We start from the raw sequence: 23,309 nt of genomic DNA, 5'->3' as shown, positions 1-23,309 counted from the left end.
ATGGGGAAGACACAGAATGGATGTTGGGCAGGGAATCACATCAACCACTAACTAGTTTGATCCAGCAACCATACTTCTAGGAATTTATCCTATAAATGTACTGGCACTTGTCTGCAAATAAGTATGTTCAAGGAGATTATAATAACAGGATATTGGAAATGACAAAAACGCCTGGGACTGGTCAGATCAATGATGAGGTAGCCATCAAAAAGAAAAGACAGCTATAAATGTTTTAATGACACAATCTCAAAGATATGTTAAGTGAAAAAAGCAGAGTGAATAGCCTGCTGCCATTTGTGAAAAAAAGGGAGAAGAGATGCATATATATATAGATACATTTTTTAAGGGGAAAGAGGAAAGTAAACTTCCATTTTCATCAATAAACCAGGCCAGATAGACAGAGATATCCAAACACATGTGCACGTGTGTGTGTGCGTGCACACACACACACACACACACACACCCATTTATACTTGCATATGCATGATTTGCATAGAATATATCTGAAAGATTCATGAGAAACTGACAATAGCAGTAATCTCTGGAAAGGGAACCAGGGGAACTAGGGACTAGAAGTAGGGGTAATGTGTAACTTTCATTGGGGCGCCTGGGTAGCTCAGTGGGTTAAGAGACTGACTCTTGATTTCCACTCAGGTCATGATCTTCTGGTTTGTGAGATCAAGCCCTGTGCTGGGACCCGTGCTGTGAGCACAGAGCCTGCTTGGGATTCTCTCTCTCCCCCTTCTCTGCCCAACCCCCACTTGCATGCATGCTCTACCAAAGATAAATGTTTAAAAAAAAAAAAAAAATATATATATATATATATATATATATATATAAAACTTTCATTGTATATCCTTTAATTTTTTTATTTCTTTTTTTTAATGTTAATTTTTGAGGGGGGAGGGGCAGAAAGCGAGGAAGACACAGAATCAGAAGTAGGCTCCAGGCTCTGAGCTGTCAGCACAAAGCCCAACGCAGGGCTTGAATTCACAAACTGTGAGATCATGACCTGAGCCAAAGTCAGATGCTTAACTGACTGAGACACCCAGGTACCCCTGTATATCCTTTCATATTGCTTGAATTTTCTTACCATGTGCATGTATTTTTACTTAAAAACATGTATTAATTACAGGTTTCTATGTGTTACTTGTCATGTTGGCAAAGGTAAAAGTATTTATTTGTTAATAGTTGGCAAAGATGGGATGCCTAGGTGGTTCAGTCAGTGGCTCAGGTCTCACAGTTGATGGGTTCAAGACTCGCATCAGGCTCTGAGCTAACAGCTCAGAGCCTGGAGCCTGCTTCCGATTCTGTGTCTCCCTCTCTCTCTGTTCCTCCCCTGCTAACACTGTCTCTCTCTCTCTTTCTCAAAAATAAATAAAGATTTTTAAAAAATTTAAAAAAAGGAAGAATTCTACAGAGCAATGAAAAAGAACTACTGATATATTCAACAAACATAGATGAAACTCACAGAAAATGAATAAAAGATGTCAGAGGCAAAAGAGTACATACCATTTATATGAAATTCAAGTACAGGCAAAACTAATCTATGACCATAGAAGTCAGAACTATTCTTGGGAGTGGGTAATAACAAATAGGGAGCACAAGGAGCCAGCCTTCTGTGGTGCTGGAAATGTTCTGTATTTAGACTTGGGGGGAGATTACATAGATGTATACACACATAGAAAGATCTACTTAAGATTCATGCATTTTACTAGACAAGTTATACCTTATTACATGATAAAAAGGAATGAGGTAGATTATATAGTGATATGGAACAAATTTCAAGATATATTTTTAAGGGTGTGTGATTATATATATATATATCATATCCATTCCATATACACATATATGGTGCACTGACAGTAAAGTAAACAATGAATAACCACAACTCTGCTGGGTAAGTGCTAGAAAAAACTTTTGTTCTAAAGTCCTCTGATTCCTGGTAGCCTACAGCATACATTTAAAAGGCCTCATGCGGGGCGCCTGGGTGGCGCAGTCGGTTAAGCGTCCGACTTCAGCCAGGTCACGATCTCGCGGTCTGTGAGTTCGAGCCCCGCGTCAGGCTCTGGGCTGATGGCTCAGAGCCTGGAGCCTGCTTCCGATTCTGTGTCTCCTTCTCTCTCTGCCCCTCCCCCATTCATGCTCTGTCTCTCTCTGTCTCAAAAATAAATAAATGTTAAAAAAAAAAAATTTTAAAAGGCCTCATGCTGGTGCAGCAGCGTGGCTCAGTGGGTTAAGCAGCTGACTCTTGATTTTGACTCAGGTCATGATCTCTTGGTTCTTGGGATCGAGCCCCAAGTCCAGCTCTATGCTGACAGTGTGGAGCCTGCTTGGGATTCATTCTCACTCTCTCTCTCTCCCTCTGTCTCTCTCTCTTTGTCTCTGCCCCTCTCCTCTCACATGCTCTCTCTCTCTCTCTCTCTTTCTTAATAAAGATGAAAAATAAATAAATAAAAAATAAAAGGCCCCATGCTTACAAGTGTCCAATTGGAGTTCAGATGAAGAACAGAGAAAACAGTGGAACGGCAGTATTTGAAGAAAAAAAATAGCTGAGAATTGATGAATCAATCCAAGATTCACGAATTCCAAACAGGAAAAACACACAAACAAACAAAAAAACAAAAAAAAATCCCCACTCAAACACATTGTAGTGAAACTTCAGAACATCAAAAAGAATATTTTAAAAGAAGCAAGAGGCTTGGTGTCTACCTATAAAAGTATACAACACTATACCTATGACATATTATTGTCCCCCAAAAGAGGAAAAAGTAAAACCTGAATCTAAATCTAATCAAGGCTTAGATCTAATCAATATTCAGGAAATAAAAAGAACAGGGAGTAACACCACAGGGATGCAATCACTAAAATCCATTCTATGGGAAGCACTACAGGACGAACAACCCAGTTTCTTCCACAAATAAATCCCATGGGGGTAAAAAAGGAGGGAAAGAAGGAAGGGGCATCTATAGATTAAGAAATTTAAGAAACAGGGGTACCTAGGTGGCTCAGGTGGTTGAGTGTCCAACTCTTTTTGTTTTAATTTTTTTTAATGTTTATTTATTTTTGAGAGAGATGTTTATTTTATTTTGAGAGAGAGAGTGCGAGCAGGGGAGGGACAAAGAGAGAGGGAGACACAGAATCTGAAGCAGGCTCCAGTCTCGGGGCTGTCAGCACAGAGCCCAACGCAGGGCTCGAACCCACAAACCGTGAAATCATGACCTGAGCTGAAGTCAGACGCTTAACTGACTGAGCCACACAGGCGCCCTGAGTGTCCAACTCTTGATTTCAGCACAGGTCATGATCCCAGGGTTGTGGGATAGAGCCCCGCATTGGACTCCATGCTCAGCATGGAGCCTGCTTAAGATTCTCTCCCTCTCCCTTTGCCCCTCTCCCCAACTTGCTCTCTCAAATTAAAAAAAAAAAGAAGAGCACCTGGGTAGCTCAGTAGGTTAAGCATCCCACTTCAGCTCAGGTCATGATCTTGCAGCCCATGAGTTCAAGCCCCATATCGGCTCTGCTGACAGCTTGGAGCCTGGAGCCTGCTTTGGATTCTGTCTCCCTCTCTCTCTGCCCCTCCCATCTTTCTCTCTCTCAAAAAATAAACAAACATTAAAACATTTTTAAAAAGAGAGATTTAAGAAACATATCAACCGGGGCACCTGGGTGGCTCGGTCAGTTAGGCCTCCGACTTCGGCTCAGTTCATGATCTCGTGGTTTGTGAATTCAAGCTCCATATTGGGTTCACTGCTGTCAACACAGAGTCTGCTTCGGATCCTCTGTCTCCCTCTCTCTCTGTCCCACTCGCGCTCTGTCTCCCTCAAAAATAAATAAAATATGGGCTCCTGGGTGGCTCAGTTGGCTAAGCGTCTGATTTTGGCTCAGGTCATGATATCGTAGTTCATGGGTTCAAACCCTGTGTGGGCTCTGTGCTGACACCTTAGGGCCTGAAGCCTGCTTCAGATTCTGTGTCTCCCTCTCTCTCTGCCAAAAAGAAATAAAACATTAAAAAATAAATAAATACAAGGGTGAGTAGGTGGCCCAGTCAGTTAAGCCTCTGACTTCGGCTCAGGTCACGATCTCACGATTCATGGGTTTGAGTCCCATGTTGGGCTCTGTGCTGACAGCTTGGAGCCTGGGGCCTGCTTGGATTCTGTATCTCCTTCTCTCTGCTCCTCCCCAACTCATGCTGTGTCTCTGTCCCTCAAAAATACGTAAACATTAAAAAAAATTTAAAAGAAAAGAAACATCAACCAATTGCAGTGTATAGTCCTCATTTGGATCCTGACAATCCTTGACAACAAACTAAACATATAAACGTTCATGAGACAACAAGGAAAATGTGAATAGTGACTGCACATGTGATGATATTAAAAGAATTGTTAATTTTCATTATCAACAATAGCCAAACAATGGAAAGAGCCCAAATTTCCATAGACTGATGAATAGATAAAGAAGATGTGGTATATATACACAATGGAGTATTACTCAGGCATCAAAAAGAATGAAGCTTGCCATTTGCAACAATGTGGATGGAACTAGAGTATATTGCGCTAGGCAAAATTAAGTCAGTCAGAGAAAGACAAATACTGTATGATTTCACTCATATGTGGAATTTAAGAAACAAAACAGATGAACATATGGGGGGGGAGAAAAAAGAGAGAGGGAAACAAACCATAAGAGACTCTTAAAGATAGAGAAAAACTGAGGGTTAATAGAGGGAGGTGGGTGAGGAATGGCCTAGATGGGTGATGGGTATTGAGGAGGGCACTTGTTATGATGAGCAATGTGTGTTGTATGTAAGTGATGAATCACTGAATTCTACTCCTGAAGCTAATATTGCACTGCGTGTTAACTATCTGGAATTTAAATAAAAATTTAAAAAGACAAAAACAAGAATTGTTAATTTTTAGAGGTGGTGGTTTTATTGTAACGTTTAAGAGAAGTCCTTATATTTTAGAGATACATACCAAAATATTTATGGATAAAATGAAATAATATGATGTATGATATTTGTTTCAGAATAATCTTGGTGGTGCAGATAGGAGAGCAAGGGTTAGGGAAATATAGATGAAACAAGACTAGCCATGAATCTGGGTGACAGGTACATGGGGATTTAGTATACTATTCTCTTTCACTCTTGTATGTTTCAAATATTCCATAATTAAAGTAGGAAAAAACAGAGCTAGAAAGATAGATTACCTACAACGAAACGACTGACAGCTGATTTACCAACAAAAAAGAAATCAGTGTTTAGAAAGTGTTTATAGTACGACACTCTTTGTGTAAAAAAATAACATCAACTTATATATTTTTTTGCATATATTCTTGTATTTGCATTGATTTATCTCTGGTAGTTCACATAAAAATTGTTAATAGGAATTACTTCTCAGTAAGGGAATTGGGAAACTGGGGAACAGAGATGGCAACTCTTCACGTACCCTTTTGTACTATTTGAATTTTTTCGCTTGTGTTTGTAATACCTTAAAAATATTTTCTCAGTAGGCTAGGAACAGGAGAATTTATAACTTGATACAGAGTATAGGTGACAACTAAAATCATCATACTCAATGGTGAGATATAAGGGGCATTCACCTTTAAGTCAGAACATATCAAGAATATTTTTTAATGTTTATTTATATATTTATAGAGAGAGTGCATGCGTGCACATGCAAGCAGGGGATGGGCAGAGAGGGAGAGAGAGAATCTTAAGCAGGTTCCACGCTGTCAAGGCAGAGCCTGACACAGGGTTCCATCTTGTGACTGTGAGATCATGACCTGAGCTGAAATCAAGAATCAGATGTTTAATTGACTGAGCCACTCAGGTGCTTCCAAATCAGAACTATTCACTTGTTTTTACAAATACCATGCAACACTGCTCTGCAGGTTCTAGTGAAAACATTAAGACAAAAGAAGGTAAAAGTTATAAATATTGTAAAGGAAGAGTCATAAAATGTCCTTGCTTACATAGGATATATAATCTAAGAAAATCAACTGAGAATTAAAATTAAACAGGAAAAGAGTTTATTTTAAATCAATAACTTCTCTATCTAAAACTGCTGTCTATAAAAATATCCAATTAGAAAATATAATGGGAAAGAAGATTCCATTCATAGTAGTGGGAAAAAATGACGGAAATAAATCCAAAAAGAAGTGTATAAAAGGGAGTGCCTGGCTGGCTCAGTTAGTAGAGCATGTGACTTCTAAAAAAAATTTTTTTTACGGGGCGCCTGGGTGGCTCAGTCGGTTGAGCACCTAACTTCGGCTTAGGTCATGATCTCGCGGCTCATGAGGTTCAAGCCCCGCATCAGGCTCTGTGCTGACGGCTTGGAGCCTGCTTCAGATTCTGTGTCTCCCCCTCTCTCTGCCCCTACCCTGCTCTTGCTCTGTCTCTGTCTCTCAAAATAATTAAAAACATTAAATAAATTTAAAAATTTTTAACATTTATTTGTTTTTGAGACAGAGAGACAGAGCACAAGCAGGGGAAGGACAGAAAGGGAGACACAGAATCCAAGGCAGGCTCCAGGCACTGAGCTGTCGCCACAGAGCCCGACGCGGGGCTCGGGCTCATAGACTGCAAGATCATGACCTGAGCCGAAGTCGGATGCTTAACCTACTGAGCCACCCAGGCACCCCAAGCATGTGACTCTTGATCTCGGGGTTATAAGTTCACCCATGTTGGGTGCAGAGATTACTTAAAAATAAAATCATAAAACAAAGAAATGTACAAAACATTTACATGAGTAAAACTACAAAATATTGCTGAAGGCTATATGTATGAAGATATGAAAAATAGACGTACAATATTCCTGAAAGACGTTTCAGAAGTGAAAAAAATTTCAAATAACTATCACTTTCTATAACAATCTCATTGGGGTTTGGGGGATAGGGTGGGAATACCAGACAAGTTGGTTGTGAAGTTTATCTGGAAGAATAAAGTCAAAAACTTGTTAAAGATGGAAATAAGGGGGGGAGGGGAAATAAGGGAAGGCTTGCCTACCAAATATCAAATTACTGTATAAAGTTGTGATATGCTTCAAGAATAGACAAACAAATACGTGGAACTGAATAGAGAGGCAGTTACGTGTGGGAATTTATTTATTTATTTATATATTTTATTTTTTTAAGTAATCTCTACATCCAACGTGGGGCTCAAACTTAAAACCATGAGAGCAGGTCTCATGCTCCACTGACTGAACCAGCCAGGCACCCCTTATCTGGGAATTTAGTGTATGACAAAAATTGCATTTCAGAACCCTTCTGAGATACCACTAAAAGTGGTACATAAAATATGTACCAAAAGGACATTTGGTACCATTTGCCCAAAAGGACAAAAAGTTTCAGGTATTCTCTAGAGGCAGGAAAGCCATTTGAGAAATGGTACCTGAAACAGTAGCTAGGAAGAAATTCTGGTCTAGTGCAAAAAAGGATACAGATGAGAAGGGGCCATTTTGCCAGTAAAACTATGGAAAGGCTCCAGAATCTGAGACAACAAGGTACAGCAGAGGGTGAGCATGACATACAGGACTGAGAACTAAGTGTAATTAAAAGCCTGTACATGAATATTCAGTAAGACAAAAATGTTCACCCTTTCTTGTAATCAGAGGAAATGCAAAATAAAAATGAGATACCATCATTTGCACATCTGGTCGGTAAAAATGTTTTAATTGACAACAAAGTGTTGATGAAGGTACTGGGGAAACTGGTACCTCATATACCGTTGGATGGCCATGTAAATTGGAACAGTCTTTGTGGACGGAAATTTGAGCAGTATCTATTTACATACGTACATACATACATACATACATTTTCAGTAATCTCTATACCATTGCGGGGCTCGAACTCACAACCCTGAGATCAAGAGTAAAATGCTCTTCCGACCCAGCCAGCCAAGCATCCCTCTCTCTATTAACATTTTAGATGTATATGCCTTCTTTCCAGCAATCCCACTTCTAGGAATCTATCTTCAAGAAATATTAGCACAAATAATCAAAGATACATGTAAAATGGTTTTCATTGCTGCTTAATTTGTAATAACAAAAAATTGGAAACAACCTAAGTGTCCATCAGTAGTGGAACAGATAGATAAATTATGGCATATATGTAGAATCAAGTACTTTGCAACACAAAAAAGAATGTCAGTGATGTATACATATTGATGTGAAAATATCTTCAAGGACTATAAAGTGGTATGTTTAATGACTAAGCAAGTTACAGAAAAATATTATAGAATGATTCCAAATTGACCAAAAAGAAAAAAACAAGTTTCTCCATATGTATATAGATAGCTACTCATACTTTTACTATGTTCCTACATGTTATATGCCAATATGCTTGCAAATGCATTGAAAATATTTGAAAGGATATACACCAAACTAACACTGACTTCCTCTGAAGAATAAATTTAAGGATTCAAATATTTTATTCTCCATTTTATTCACTTTTGCTTTTTTTTAACGATGAAGGAAGGTCATTACCAGAAAGTTGAATATTTAATTGTCACATTGAAGATGGTTCTCAAATCTATTTTCAATGCTTTTTTCATGAATTCCAATTTTGCATTTACAATTAACTTTCTGCTAGCAACTCCACTCATGTTTTGCCATCATTTCAAATTCATATCTAAAATAAAGTTCATTATCAGGGCATGTGGGTGGCTCAGTCAGTTAAGCAACCAACTTCAGCTCAGGTCATGATCTCACGGTTCGTGAGTTCAGGTTCATGAGTTCGGGACCCGCATCGGGTTCTGTGCTGACAGCTCAGAGCCTGGAGCCTGCTTCGTTTTCTATGTCTCCCTCTCTCTCTCTAAAATGAATAAAGAATTAAAAAAATAAAATAAAATTCATTATCAGACTATTTAACTATTAGTTCTAGTTCCTGCCTCTATTTTTGTTAAAAGCACTAGCTTCTACCTATTAATATTGAAGTATGCATCTTATTCCATTCCATCCCTTATCAGAAAAAAAAATCACTAAGTCCAAGGTTTATTTCTTCATTTTTAAGAATATCTCATATGTCTTTTTCCTGTCTATTCTTTACCATTCTAATTCAGACCCTTCATTCAACAAATATTTATTGAGCATGTATTATATATGTGCTAGGCAGTTTTATGTTCTGGGAATAGTGAATAAATACAGAATTATATTCTGGTGAAAGAGAGAAATAATGTACAAATAAAAAGCCAATTATTCATTAACAGTGTTAACCTTTTTATAATGCTTATCCTATACCAGGCACTATACTAAGCTCTTTAGACATGTTAACTCATTTAATACTACTAATGACTTTATGATATAGGCACTGTTATTAATCCCATTTTATAGCTGGGGAAACTGAGGCACATAGCTCTTAAGTAGTCTAAGGTCATATAGCCAGTAAGTGGAGGAGTCAAGATTTGAACCCAGGCAGCCTGACCTTGGGTTCATCTCTTTGGTATGACTATAGGATAGACACGATGTCTGACGTCTCTTTATGACCTTAGAAGCTGTTGATCCTTACTATTTATATCTATTTATCAAGGATTGCCAAAGTAATGTTCTGATTTTATTATTTCTTTTTATTCATTGGAATAGTTTTGTAAAAAGATACATCCCCCGGGGCGCCTGGGTGGCGCAATCGGTTAAGCGTCCGACTTCAGCCAGGTCACGATCTCGCGGTCCGTGAGTTCGAGCCCCGCGTCAGGCTCTGGGCTGATGGCTCGGAGCCTGGAGCCTGTTTCCCGATTCTGTGTCTCCCTCTCTCTCTGCCCCTCCCCCGTTCATGCCCTGTCTCTCTCTGTCCCAAAAATAAATAAATGTTGAAAAAAAAAATTAAAAAAAAAAAAAAAGATACATCCCCCCATCTACTATTTTGTTAGTTCAGATTGGAAAGGCAGGATAAATGTTTGATTCTTTTTATTGATGAATTCTCTTTTTAAAAAAATGTTTTAAGTTTATTTGTTTACTTGAGAGACAGACAGAAAATCCCAAGCAGGCTCCACGCTGTCAGCACTGAGCCCGATGCAGGGCTCAAACTCAAAACCGTGAGATCATGACCTGAGCTGAGAGCAAGAGTCAGATGCTTAACCAACTGAGCCACCCAGGTGCCCCTATTGATGAATTTTCAAGATAATGAATTGGTGACCTATCATGAACTGAGACATGAATGACAGGAAGGAGCCAGTTATTCAAAAACCTGGAAGGAGACTATTCCAGGCAGGGGAATCAGATATTACAGAGGCACTGAAGAAGGAGTGAGCTATTTAAGTTCAAGTAACACATTACTTTCACTCCTACCTGTGGAACTATTTTGTTACAGACTGAATATGTCCCCCTAAAATTCATATGTTGAAATCTTATCCCCCAGTATGATGGTTATTAGGAGATAGGGCCTTTGGAAGGTAATTAGGATTAGATGAGGTCATGAATAAGGTAAGATTAGTACCCTTATAAGAGTCATGGGAGAGCTTGCTTCCTCTCTCTGCTCTCCACCTGGTAAAGGGCCCTCATCAGAATTCAACTGTTTTGACACCCTGATCTCAGATTTCCAGCCTCCACAACTGTGAGAAATGAATTTCCGTTGTTTATAAACTACCTGGTCTATAATACTTTGTTACAGCAGCCTGAACTAAGACATATCTCTTAAATCTATGACTCTCTCCTCCATTCTTATGATCACACCCACTTAAGTCTGGGGTCTTATCTTTCTCCCCTGGACCACTGCCAATGATCTTCAATTAGTTTCATTGTCTCCAAATATCTCTTCTACCCTACTCAACTCTTTACTCATCAAAAGTTTTCAATTCAGTGTATCATTATTTTTAGTGATAATGCATCTATAATTTCATAACAGATTTCACTGGCAGATAGGATTCATTTAGTCGAGGGAAGTGTTTGCTGGAAAGTACTACTTGGACACCAACGAACACAGGCTTTGTAGTCAAGACCTAGATTGGAGTCCCAGGCTCTGACTCTTGATAGCTGTGTGACCTAGGGAAATTTATGTAACCTCCCTGAACCTCAATTTCTTCATGTATTATGAAAATGATAATTATCATGCTTTTAGGGGCACCATGCTTTTAGGTGGTTCAGTTGGTTAGCATGTGAGTCTTGATTTTGGCTCAGGTCATGATCCCTGGGTTGTGGGATGGAGCCATACATCAGTCTCCATGCTAAGCTTGGAGCCTACTTAAGATTCTCTCTCCTTCTCCCTCTGCCCTTCACCCCCCACTCTGTCTCTCTCTAAAATAATAATAATAAGGGGCGCCTGGGTGGCTCAGTCGGTTAAGCATCCAACTTCGGCTCGGGTCATGATCTTGCGGTTCGGGAGTTCAAGCCCTGCGTCAGGCTCTGTGCTGACAGCTTGGAGCCTGAGGCCTGCTTTGGATTCTGTGTCTCCCTCTCTCTCTGCTCCTTCCCCGCTTGTGCTCTGTCTCTCTCTCACTCAAAAATGAATAAACACTTAAAAATAATGATGATGCTTTTAATACACTGTTGTGAGAAATAATATATATTATCATTTGAGATACATGTGTATAATATACAGAGAAACAAAAAAGATAAAAGAATAGACAGATTATTATTACAGTGCTTAGATCACAGTAAAGGCTCAATAAAGAGTAGTTTCTTTAATTTTTTGTTACCCCTTCCACCATGCCTCTTGCAGAAGCTCCAATTTTAGTGATGAATTCCACCTGCTTAAAAACCCAGTCATTTGCGAAGAGCTGTTCTAGAACCATTTGAGAATACCCAAAACTTAAGGACCCCACTGGGGTCCTAGAAGAGGAGCTTGATACCATGCCCCTCTAGCTTAAAAGAGTCCCTTTGACAAGCCTATCTAGGAACCAGTGAGGTCCTTGGTTAATCAATGATATCTCACATTGATGTAACACTTTTCCAAACAACTTTTAGGTCTCTGATTTCTTCATCTCTAACCTCAGTGGGACCCTTACATACTTTACCTCTCACTTCATCCAGATCAGTAATTAATTATCTCCCAGTTACACCATATTCAGTGTTTTGGTCTCTGGGATCCCTGCTTCCACTGTCCCCTCTCTCCCTTTCTGCTCTCCAAATCCCAGGATACTGCTACAGGGAGAACCAAGCAGACCAATATAACTTCATGCTGTCCAATTTCAACTTGGCCCTTGCAGCTCTTTTATTCATTTCATACATTCCCTGGCACTCTCCCCACAGAGGCTGTTTCAGACCTTCCTCATTCTCCTCAATCTCCCTGCTTCTACTTCCACAGAATTCATAGTAGACAATTTCATCAGATTACCTGGCACACCTGCAACAGATCAGTAAATTCTTTCTCCCTTCCAGCCCTGTCCTCTAGCCATCCAGTTCCCTTCTTGGAAAAGCAATCAATATTCTTGATCTCTTATTTAACCTTTCAGAGATATTTTATGACCCTACAAGCAAAAATATGGAAAACAGAGAACTTTCACTGTTCATTAAAGATAAATAGGATTTGGATACAGGGAGAGAAAGGAGGTAATATTCTAAGCAGAGGAAACATCCAGGGCAAAAGCACAGAGGTGGGAATGAATGAATAAGTTATATTTAGAAAACAGGGTAGGGGCGCCTGGGTGGCGCAGTCGGTTAAGCGTCCGACTTCAGCCAGGTCACGATCTCGCGGTCAGGGAGTTCGAGCCCCACGTCAGGCTCTGGGCTGATGGCTCGGAGCCTGGAGCCTGTTTCCGATTCTGTGTCTCCCTCTCTCTCTGCCCCTCCCCCGTTCATGCTCTGTCTCTCTCTGTCCCAAAAATAAATAAACATTGAAAAAAAAAATTTTTTTTAAAAAGAACAGGGTATATAGCAAGTAGAGTAATCCCCTGAGAAATAATCCCAACTGCTGCCTCAAGTACTACCTCTCCTTTCCTAGTTCTGACTTCAGCCTGATCAGTGCTTCTTTGCCTGTTCTGTTCCACATACCAACAGAGTGGAAATCTGACACTCCATGGCCCCTCACTCATCCTCTCTTGCCTGGATCTCAGTTACTATTTATTGAGGTCTGACCCCAACCATCTGTTTCAGTGCTGCTAAAGAGTCCTAGCTCTTTTCTGAGTCACTTGCCAAGCCAAACACCTTCCGCTTCTTTGGTCACATGGACAATTTCCCCACCCTACTGAAAATAGGACAATGAATATAGAAGATGCATTGTATAGACATTGATTTTGCCAATATACACAACAGAGGTCAACGAAATATGTTAGACTATACAGCAGAGATGCAATCAGCAAAACTCAGACTGTGTGAAGCTCTACTGAAAAATGATCTGAGTTCTTCAATAAAAAATTGTAAGGAAAAAAAAATAGATGAAAAGGAACCTTTAGTTTAAAAGTGACATACGGGGTGCCTGGCTGGCTCAGTGGCTGGAGCATGCAACTATTGATCTCTGGATCGTGAGTTCAAGCCCCATGTTGGGCATAGAGCTTACTTAAAAAATAAATAAAATAAGATAAAATAAAATGAACAAATAATATATATCCACCAATCACAATGTGTGGACTTTATTTGGATATTGAATCAAATAAAAAACCTGTAAAAATTCCTTGGATATTTATGAAACTATTGGAAATTTAAATACTGATTGGTAATAAATGATATTAAGGGAATATTGTGCTTATTTATGTGTGCTAATGTTATTACAACTATGGTTTTTTCTTTTAAAAAGGATCCTTACCTTTTAAAGAAACATACTGAAATCTTTAGGTATGGAATATCATGTCTGGGATATGCTTCAAAATGATGGGGAAAGGAGGAAATGATGAAACAAGTGCATGGAGTTGATACTAGTTGAAGCTGAGTGTTTGGTAAATTGGGATTCATTATAATATTCTGTCTACTTTTGTACATGTCATAAATTCTCTATAAAGAAGCTTTAAAACAATGTTATTGAATTGTCAAGCATCTTGTGAAAGTGTGTATATGTGTCTAAAGGAGCGGAACAGGAGGAGCTGGAATTTGAGAAGAGGAAGGTCTGTTAAGATCCTCTGTGGGATGAGTGCCAGGGAACGTAGGAGACAAATAAAAGGGTTGCTGAGCAGCTTCCAGGGCCAAGTTGAAATTGGACAGCATGAATTTATATTGGTCTGCTTGGTTTTCCCTCTAGCAATGTTGTGGAACTTTGTGAGCAGAAAGGGAGAAAGAGGACAGTGGAGGCAGGAATCCCCAAAATAGTAACACTGAATCTGGTAAATACATTGGAAAAGTGTTGCATCAACATGAGATAGCACTGATCAAAGGCCTCACTGCTTCCTCGATAGGCTTGTCAAAGGGACTCTGCCAGGCTAGAGGGGCATGGTGTCATGTTCCTCTTCTAAGGCTTCTTTTTTCAGACCCCAGTTGGTCCTTATGTTTTGGATGTTCTCAAATGGCTCTATGACAGCTCTTAGCAATGACTGAGGTTTTAATTAGTAGCTATGTTACTTCCAAAGCATGCAATTTCCTTCCCTGAGTGTTGCTTTCCTCATTTATAAAACTTTGGGATAATACCTACCTCACAAGGCAGGTGTGAAGATTAAGTAAAATAATGTGGGTAGAAGTGGTGAGCACCGTGGCATTCTATACATGAGACTTTATTCCATCAGCAGGTGAATACAATCTCCCTTAATCCTGGAGCTGATGCAATGGTATGTTAAATATGTTATCACTTTGTAGACCAGCAAGACCTGTCAAGAAAATCCTATTTTCTTATTGAAACATTATAAAATTGGATATTGGAGATGTGTCCCTCCTCTCCAAGAGAAAAAAAAAACACCCCAACTTTCCTAATAGTCTGAAGTGAAAGCTTTTAGTAGAGAGAGGAATAATAGTAGTACTAATAATAGCAAACAGTTATATAGTGCTTACTATATATGTCAGGCGCTATACTAAATATGGGTTAGCTATTATTTTTTCTAAGTTCATTAACTTATTTTGTGAGAGAGCACGCGCGTGCACACACAGCAGGGGAGGGGCAGAGAGAGAGAGAATTGTGTCAGCTATTACTACTATAATATACAAATCTGGATCTCAAAGGAAAGATAAGGTCTAAAGATAAAAATGTGTGAGTCATCTACATATGGGTGGTATTTGAAGTCATGGGCATAATTGAGAGTGTCTAGAAGAGTCATATATAAGAAGATAGGAAGATCAGGACTAAGTCCTGAGGACCTTCATCATTCAATGGCCAGGTAGAAAAGGAAGAACCCTGCAAAGGAGACTGAAAGGAATGGCCAGAGAAGTAGGAGGACAACCAAGAGGAGTGATGGGTCATAGAAGTCAATGTATTAAAAGTATTTTATGGAAGAAGCCATCATGAGTGTCAAATTTTGCTTGTGAGATCAAGTAAGACAAGGACTAAAAGCATCCATTAGATTTAGTGACTTGATGGCCAAAAGTGACCTTATCACCACAGACTGAGTGGGTTGGAAGTCAGATAGAGTGTGTTTTGATGGTACCAGGAAGGAGGAAATAGAAAATCAATAGTTATTTCAAGAAGTTTGCTTATAAAGGAGAGAACAGAGTTAAGTAGCAGTTGAAAAGGGTTGTGTAGTCAAGGAAAAGTGTTTTTATAAAATTGGAGAGACCCGAGCATGTTTAGATGTCAATGAAAATATCCAATGAAAGGGAAAGCTTGAAGAAACAGGAGAGAGAAAGGATAATTAATAGTGTAAAGTTTCTGGGAAGGCATGAGGGAATAGGATACAAAGCACAATGGGAAGAAATGAGAAAGTGTAAAGGAGGTAAGGAGAGAATTCGTGCTAATGTGAACGAATATGTACATCTGACGGTGAGAAGTGGGGGAGTAAATGAGGTAATGCAAGCAAAGCACTTAACACAGTGCCTGGCAGGTTAGTTTGTATGAGAAGAGGTAGCTATGGTTATTGCTGTTGTTATTACCATTAATGTTATGTACCTGCTTTACTGTCTTACATTTTAGGCTTTGGACTGCATAAGATGAGGAAGTACACTACTTTATTAATTCTGTGAACTTGAAATTTTATATATCAAGTTTATATACAACAAAGGTTACTTGAACTTTTTGATTTCCTCACCTTCATCCTCTCCAGGAATTCTGGATAGTTGCTGGTCTCCTGATTGTGATAAGATAGAAAAAAGTTGTACATTTAAGGTTAGTGCACTTTATGCACTTTTCTATATGCATTCTACACCTCTAAAAGCTTTAAACGTCCACCAAAGCCCCTATCGATGTCAACTCATCTGTAGAAAAATAACATTAAAAGTAAACTGCCGCCAGGGTTGGAAAGGATCTGAAGGGCTTGAGTCAAGGGGGAAACTTTATTTGCACCTCAAATCCATAGAATGAGAGCAGAGAAATGAGCCAGATTTGTTGACTATCCTGGAGGTCCAGGAAGCCCCTTGACCTCTGATCAAACTTCTCTGTGAGGCAGAGATGCATTCTTTGGATACATTCCCCAGGATCCCTTAATCTTGCCTCAATCTCCAAATCCTCAGCCATGCTATCCTGTGATCCCTTACCTTTGCTGCCCATGTCCATTCTCTCACTCCCATCTTACCTCTAGCTCCCGACAAGACCTTATATTCCTTGAATCGGAACTGAGAGAAAATTGTACTATGAAAAGAACTTGAGATCATTTTGAGGTTTGGTGAAGCTTCCTACTGAGGTTTCTTAGACTTTGAATCTCCCAGATTCCTGGCCACTCTGTTGAGGGAGTAAATCTCGCTCAAGAAAAGGGAGACTCAAGAAAGAGATGATCACTCCTCTGTTTAAAAATCTACATTAAAAAAGGGCCTACACTGCCTTTCTAACTCTGTTTTAAATAATGTTCAAAATCCTTCACCTAGAATTTTAGGCTCCTCCCAATCTAGCTACACTCAGCTAATTTTTTTGTCCCCTCCCTTAAACATACCCCCTGATATGTTAGCAGTGGTTACAAACAGCAAAGGGACTAAGCTTGGAGAGAGTTTACATACTACATACTTCTGCACTGAGCATTTTACAATGACAATGTATTACTTCTGGAATTTAAAGTAAAACACCTTCCTGCCTCAGCTTGGCTCTCCCTACTCTGCCATATCCATCCAATTCTCATTCCTACAAGTTTCCATTAAAAATTTATTTCTTACCCGTTACATTCATGGTCGGTTGATTTTAAACTAGGGTACCAAGACAAGCCAATGGGGACAGAATAGCCTTCTCAACAAATGTTGCTGGGACAGCTAGATATCCATATGCAAAAACAAACTTGGACCCCTACCTCATGCAACATACAAAAAACAACTCAAAATGGATCAAAGACCTAAATATAAGAGCTGAAAGTATAAAACTCTCAGTAGAAAACAGGAACAAATCTTCACAACCTTGGATTAAACAGTGGTTTTTTTGCCTAGGACATCAAAAACATAAGCAACTAAAGGAAAGATAAATTAGACTTCATAAAAATTAAAAATTTTTGTGTATCAAAGGACACCATCAAGGAAGTAGAAAGGCGAAACAGAATAGGAGAAAATATTTCCAAATCATCTACCTGACGAGACTTGTCTCTGGAATATATTTAAAAAATTCTCACAACTCAATAAAAAGACAACCCAGTTAACAAATGGGCAGAGGATTTGAATAGACATTTTTCCAAATAAGAACACAAATGGCCAATAAGCATATGAAAAGATGCTCAACATCATTAGCTATCAAGGAAATGCAGTTAAAACCACAATGAAATTCCACTTCACACCCACTAGGGATGGCCATAATAAAAAGTACAAATAGCAAGTGTTACTGAAGATGTGGAGAAACTGAAATGGTTTTACACTGCTGATGGGAATGTAAATGGTACAACCTCTTTGGAAAACAGTCTGGCAGTTTCTCAAAAGGTTAAAGTTACCATTTGACACATAAATTATACTCCCAGTTATATATCCAAGAGAAGTGAAGACGTAAGTCCACATAAAAACTTGTACATGAATGTTCATAGAAGCATTATTCATAATAATGGGAACAAACCAAACTTTACCTCAATTGATGAAACAAACATAATGTGATATATCCATACAGTGGAATATTATTCAGCCATGAAAAGGAATGGAGTTCTGATACATTTTATAACATGGATGAACTGTGAAAACATTACGCTAAGCAAAAGAAGCCTTTTGCAAAAGACCACGTATTGTAGGATTCCATTCATATAAAACATCCAGAACAAGTAAATCCATAGAGGCAGAAAGTAGATTAGTGGTTGCCCACAGCCATGAGTTTGGGGGTGGGGGAGAACTGGTAGTGACTGCTAACACGTACAGGATTTCTTTTTGGAGTGATGAAAATTGGTTGTGGTTGCACAATTCTGAGCATACTAAAAAAAACACTGCATTTTACACATTAATGGGTGAACTGTATGAAATGTGAATTGTTTCCCAATAAAGCTGTTAAAAAATGTTCTTCCACAGAGCTCTCCCTTTCTAATGCAGTCCACATTAATCGCTCCACTCTCAACTCCTCCAGCTCTTAATAATTGTACCGTACAAGTTAACACTCAGCTAAACTACTTGATGTTTTTTAATATTTCATATAGATTAGCCTGTCGGCCAGACTATAATTTTCCTGAGAGGAGTAAACAAGCTTTCTGTTTCTCAGATAGCTCTAAACCACCTAACACACAACTGGGCATACAGTAAGTACTCAGTTGATAACCCGGTGATTATAAAGAACAGGTTGACTGTGCATGTGCTTGTTTTCACACACGTGTGTTAAACACACACAGAAGTTGGGGGGGATGAATAAAATCTCAGGTAGTGAGGTGAGAGAACGACACTATGTGAAACTGCAGAATACGAGATTTATTTAAGGGAAAAAACAGCACGGTTTGGACACTTTTGTTCTCCCCTCCTTCAGCCTGCTGCTGCTCAATAACAACAGGACATGGCCAACCATATCCTGGTCTCTGACATTCTAAGGGAATCACTGAGGTCCTATCTAGATAGTTGACTGGTGTCACTATTCCCCCATCGCTTCCTCCTCCTCCTCCTCCTCTGTCCAGCTCAGATCATCATCTGAATCCTCAGATTCTTCCTCATCCATCTCTAACCCAGTCCCTGCCTTAGCCTTCTCAGCTAGTGCATCAGGGTGCTCCAGCTGGGCCCAGGATCCTGGGTCAGCCTTGACCAAGGAGATTTCAACCCGAGATGGCATCAAGGAGACAGAGCTCTGCTCCACGTTTATGACCTGAGGAGGAGGAAAAGATAGAGGAACACAGAAGAAAGAGAAAATGAGGGTTTGTGGTCAGGGTGGGGTGGTGATGAATGATGAAGAAAAATAAACAAATGTAAGGTGTAGAAAACAAGACGGGGAGGAATAAAACAATACAGTAAGAAAGAGAGAAAGAGGAAAGAAACGGGAGAAGGAGGAGGGGAGAGAAAAAAGGGAGGGAGAGGGGGAGAGTGAGAGAATATCAAAGCAAATGAAGAGAAAACCTCCACTTTCCCACTATAATTCCTTCCCTCAAGACACCCTCTATTCATTCCAATCTGGTCCTTCTTTTTACCCCATCTTCCTCCCCCTCCTGTGCCCCTTATCTTCACTTACCCCCCAGAGCTTCATCTGTGCTTGGAACACACGGTTACCATCAAAGACAATGTGGACATGAAGCTGAGAGAGAAGAATTACAGGGGTAGTAACAGTCTCAGAAGGTCAGAACAAGTTACTACAACAGAGAACCACGCCAGAGGTGTGATCCCTACATCAACAGGTCAGCCAGACAGCCCTGATCTACCAGCTCTACCTTCCTCTCAGGGAACTACGGAGCCCACATGTTCACTGCACACAGCAACTCTGCCTGTAAAATTGTAATAGCACCCAATCCACCAGCCTCCCATCCAGCATCAGACATTCCTCACCTCAGTTTGACTGGCCTTCACCCAATTGAACGCAGGAAGTGGAATCTGGCCATACACAGTCACCACTACTAAGGAATCTGTCTGGTGCCAATCATGACGGCAAGATGCTGGCAGCTAAAGAGAAGATGTGAAATGTGGGTGGTAAGAATGAAGTCTTAACCCAAGGGGAGGTCTCAAGTGTGTCTAGAGAAGAGACACGGAATCCAAAAAGATTAATACTACTTCATATTGCAAAGCCTCTGGGCTGTTGAGGATAAGGAGAAGAATTTTATCTGGTATAGGAGGGAAAGTTATTTCCGGAATTTGGTTCTAATCAAAAGTTCGGGAAAGTTGGGGCTTACCTGCTTCCCCCAGTCATGCCTACCAACTCTGCATCCTGGCTGTGCCAGGAATGCCCCAAAATCCAGGGTCTGGATGCCACAGCAGCTCCAGGACTTCATCCTGAGGTGGGAAGATAATTCAACTGAATCTCCTCCCCTCTGCCATGAGCCCTAACTCCCACCTTATGATCAACATTGGGAGAAACCTGTCTCATAGGCCCCCCAGTCCCCTCTCTCACCCCTCATGGAATCGAGGTGCTCCTGGGTGGTAGGTACATGGAGTAGCATCACTCTCAGGGCTTTGGTAAACCTAAGATGGATAAAGGAGAAACAAGAAAATAATTAGGTCATTCTAAAGTATACCCCACACAGCCTCATATCTATACCCAGTCATCCCAGGTACAGGATTTCTCGGCCACATGCTTGTGCCCCCTATAAGCTCTCACTCACAGCATCACATCCTGGATTCTGGCAGCTGGAACCACTCCGGATCAGACTACTGTCAAGACCTGGGCAAGGGAAACAGAGTCAGAACCTATCCATTCCCTCCACCTAATTGCCACTTTCACTATATCCCAGTCTGCACAGCCTGTCCTACTAATGACCCACTTACCTGCTCCAGGTTCTTGGTCTAATTCCTTCTGTTCCAATGCCATTTCCAGGGCTTGGGATATATTTAGCGGAAGAAGCTTTGGAGGTAACTCTGACCTAGGGGTTATAGATGGAGTGATTTACTTCTGACCCATTAACTATGATCAACAGGTCCAACACTCCCACCAGTGGTAATGGTGTCAAAGTCTGGTGAAAGTGGGGCAGGATTGGAAAAGTTGGGTAGCAACTCCATCGCCAGTTTTTTTTTTGTGTACATCCCAAGTCCCTGAACCTTGGGGAAATCCCTAGGGCTTTTCTTGCCCATCTACTCAGTTGCTTTAAAAATTTAACATTTCTCTGCAGAACTGTATCATATCCTCATCCTTTCCTAATTGTGGACCTAACATGACTTTCTTCTGTTGCTCATACTTCTTCCAGAAAACTATTCTCTGAAGCCTCATAGCTGCCAACACTACATCTTTTTCTTGATGTAAAACTCATTTCAAAGCTTTTTTCCAAGGGGCACCCTGGTGGCTCCATTGGTTAAGTGTCCAACTCTTGATTTTGGCTCAGGTCATAATCTCATGGTTCGTGAATTCGAGCCCCATGCTGGGTTCTGTGCTGACAGCATGGAGCCTGCTTGGGATTCTCTCTCCTCTCTCTCTCAAAATAAATAAATTTGGGGCGCTTGGGTGGCTCAGTCGGTTAAGCATCTGACTTCGGCTCAGGTCATGATCTCACAGTTGGTGAGTTCGAGCCCTGCGTCGGGCTCTGTGCTGACAGCTCAGAGCCTGGAGCCTGTTTCAGATTCTGTGTCTCCCTCTCTCTGACCCTCCCCCGTTCATGCTCTGTCTCTCTCTGCCTCAAAAATAAATAAATGTTTAAAAAAAAATAAATTTTAATTAAAAAAAGCTTTTTTTTTCCAAAAATAAAAATAAATCAAGTCATTCTCAACAATCCCCCTTGTATTATAACTAAGTATGTATTTGTGAGGGGCTAGCTACCCTGTTGACTCTAACTACCTATCCCATCACCCCATACCAAACTTAAAGCAAAGGACAGTACTCCGGACACAAATTTTCCCTTAAGATCTAAAATATACACAAAGCCCTGACACTTGGCCCTCCTCACACCCCTAGTCCCCAAACCCCAGTGACCCGTTAATCACTTCTAGGAAGCTCCAGAAATGTAGGAAAAACCCAGGGACCTCCTCCTCTTTACTTGGGCCTCTCCCGACGCAAAGTCTCTGCTGACTTTGGAATCGTATTCAGAGGTTTTTGCTCCTGAAGTGAACTGCTTGTGGCAGGCCCCTCAGGTTGAGGGGCCTCAGGGAGCTTCTCAGCACAGTGTGGTCCCACAGTACAGCCCTAGTATAGATAAGGAGAGAAGGATTAGGTATAGAATCCTTCTATTAGGGGCAGAATCCAAGGAAGTAAATAATTTACCTTGATGTTTAAGAACTCAGAGAAATCTGCAGTTCGCTTCCGGCAGCAGGACCAACCCTGATAACGAAAGACCCAGCGCAGCTCAGATTCCCGGGTAGATTTCCTTTGGGAAATGTTCTTACTGTCCCCCCTTGCTACTCCTCACCTTAAGTGCATCATGGAAGATTGGGACCCCAGGGTGATGGCAACAGGAATCTGTGGATACCAGCAGAAGGATCAAAGAAGGGCAACTATACCAACTATCACTTCTTATCTCTCCCCCAGATTTATATGCTCATGGGTTTTCTTTAGAATAAAAAGAAATAAGTAAAGATTGAAGATCACCCACACCAATTAAACTAGGGTAGATACACTCAAATTTCTCTACTCTCTTAATGGGCTGCCCACAGCTGACCACTCCCCCAGCACTCACAGAAACCCCTGGCACAGTCAGGATTACTCACCAGGAAGGTTTGCATTGGGGTCAAAGTGCTGCCCACAGCCTTTGTTATGGCAGAACAGAGACATGGAGGACGTTGGTAGAATTACTCAAAGGGTATTTCAAGGAGTCTGGCTGACGAGTGGGAAACACCTCTTAGTCTGGAGGCTTTTAGCTGCCTGGAAGGGCCAGCTGTTTCTATCTTTAGTTCAGGAGGCGTACACCTCCTAACATGGGCAAGGGAACTTCAATTGGTCTTCTCAACCAATCAGAAGGAGCTCAGGAGCATTTTAGCTCTGAGGCTCAAGAAAAAAGGATCAAGCAGAGTAAGGCTTGGAACTTGGGTGAGGTCAGCTAACCACTGCTGAGACAGTTTTAGATTTACCAGGCCGATTCCAAGCCTCTGACATGCCAGCAGCTGCTCAGAAATGAATCCCAATTTTTAGACCCCTCTCAGCTCAATGAAGGTACCCCAGTTCCTCCAGCTCACTTTCTTCCTCTTTCAAAGCAGTAGCTTTCTTGTCATCCTCATTGCGTCTATGTACCGCCAATAGCACCAATCTTTGTCAACCACTTAAGCCATAGTATCCATCCAACCTCCCCAAGTTTGCCTAAATGGATTCATACTTTTGAGCAAAAGGTGATAAAGGCTTAGCCTTTGCTCAGCTCTTGAGTCAGAACGCCCCTCCCTCCATTCCCT

The 23,309-nt window shown here is 40.6% G+C and overlaps 1 protein-coding gene across 15 annotated transcripts in view; it reads right to left on the bottom strand.

Annotated features, from left to right (window-relative positions):
* Positions 1-23,280, bottom strand: part of ITGB1BP2 (integrin subunit beta 1 binding protein 2) — a 30,295-nt gene extending 7,015 nt beyond the window's left edge. For 2 of the 15 annotated variants that reach the window (XR_002152607.2, XR_442473.3), the window contains exons 1-12: positions 22,635-23,279; positions 22,337-22,386; positions 22,192-22,248; positions 21,968-22,113; positions 20,769-20,863; positions 20,606-20,664; positions 20,395-20,465; positions 20,177-20,276; positions 19,836-19,949; positions 19,525-19,587; positions 16,022-16,060; positions 14,482-14,653 (exon numbers count right to left, since the gene is read on the bottom strand). Coding sequence is in view for 10 of the 15 variants with exons in the window: in XM_004000616.4 (XP_004000665.1) it covers positions 18,937-19,164; positions 19,525-19,587; positions 19,836-19,949; positions 20,177-20,276; positions 20,395-20,465; positions 20,606-20,664; positions 20,769-20,863; positions 21,968-22,113; positions 22,192-22,248; positions 22,337-22,386; positions 22,635-22,698 (1,047 nt within the window). In the remaining 5 variants the exon portion in view is untranslated. The other 13 variants (XR_006592824.1, XM_006943814.4, XM_006943808.3 and 10 more) reach the window with 13 other exon arrangements.
* Positions 23,281-23,309: the final 29 nt, after the last annotated feature.

This window comes from Felis catus, chromosome X (genome assembly GCF_018350175.1).
Source record: "Felis catus isolate Fca126 chromosome X, F.catus_Fca126_mat1.0, whole genome shotgun sequence".
Classification (NCBI taxonomy): Eukaryota; Metazoa; Chordata; class Mammalia; order Carnivora; family Felidae; genus Felis; species Felis catus.
This window is presented reverse-complemented; position numbering and strand designations above follow the sequence as displayed.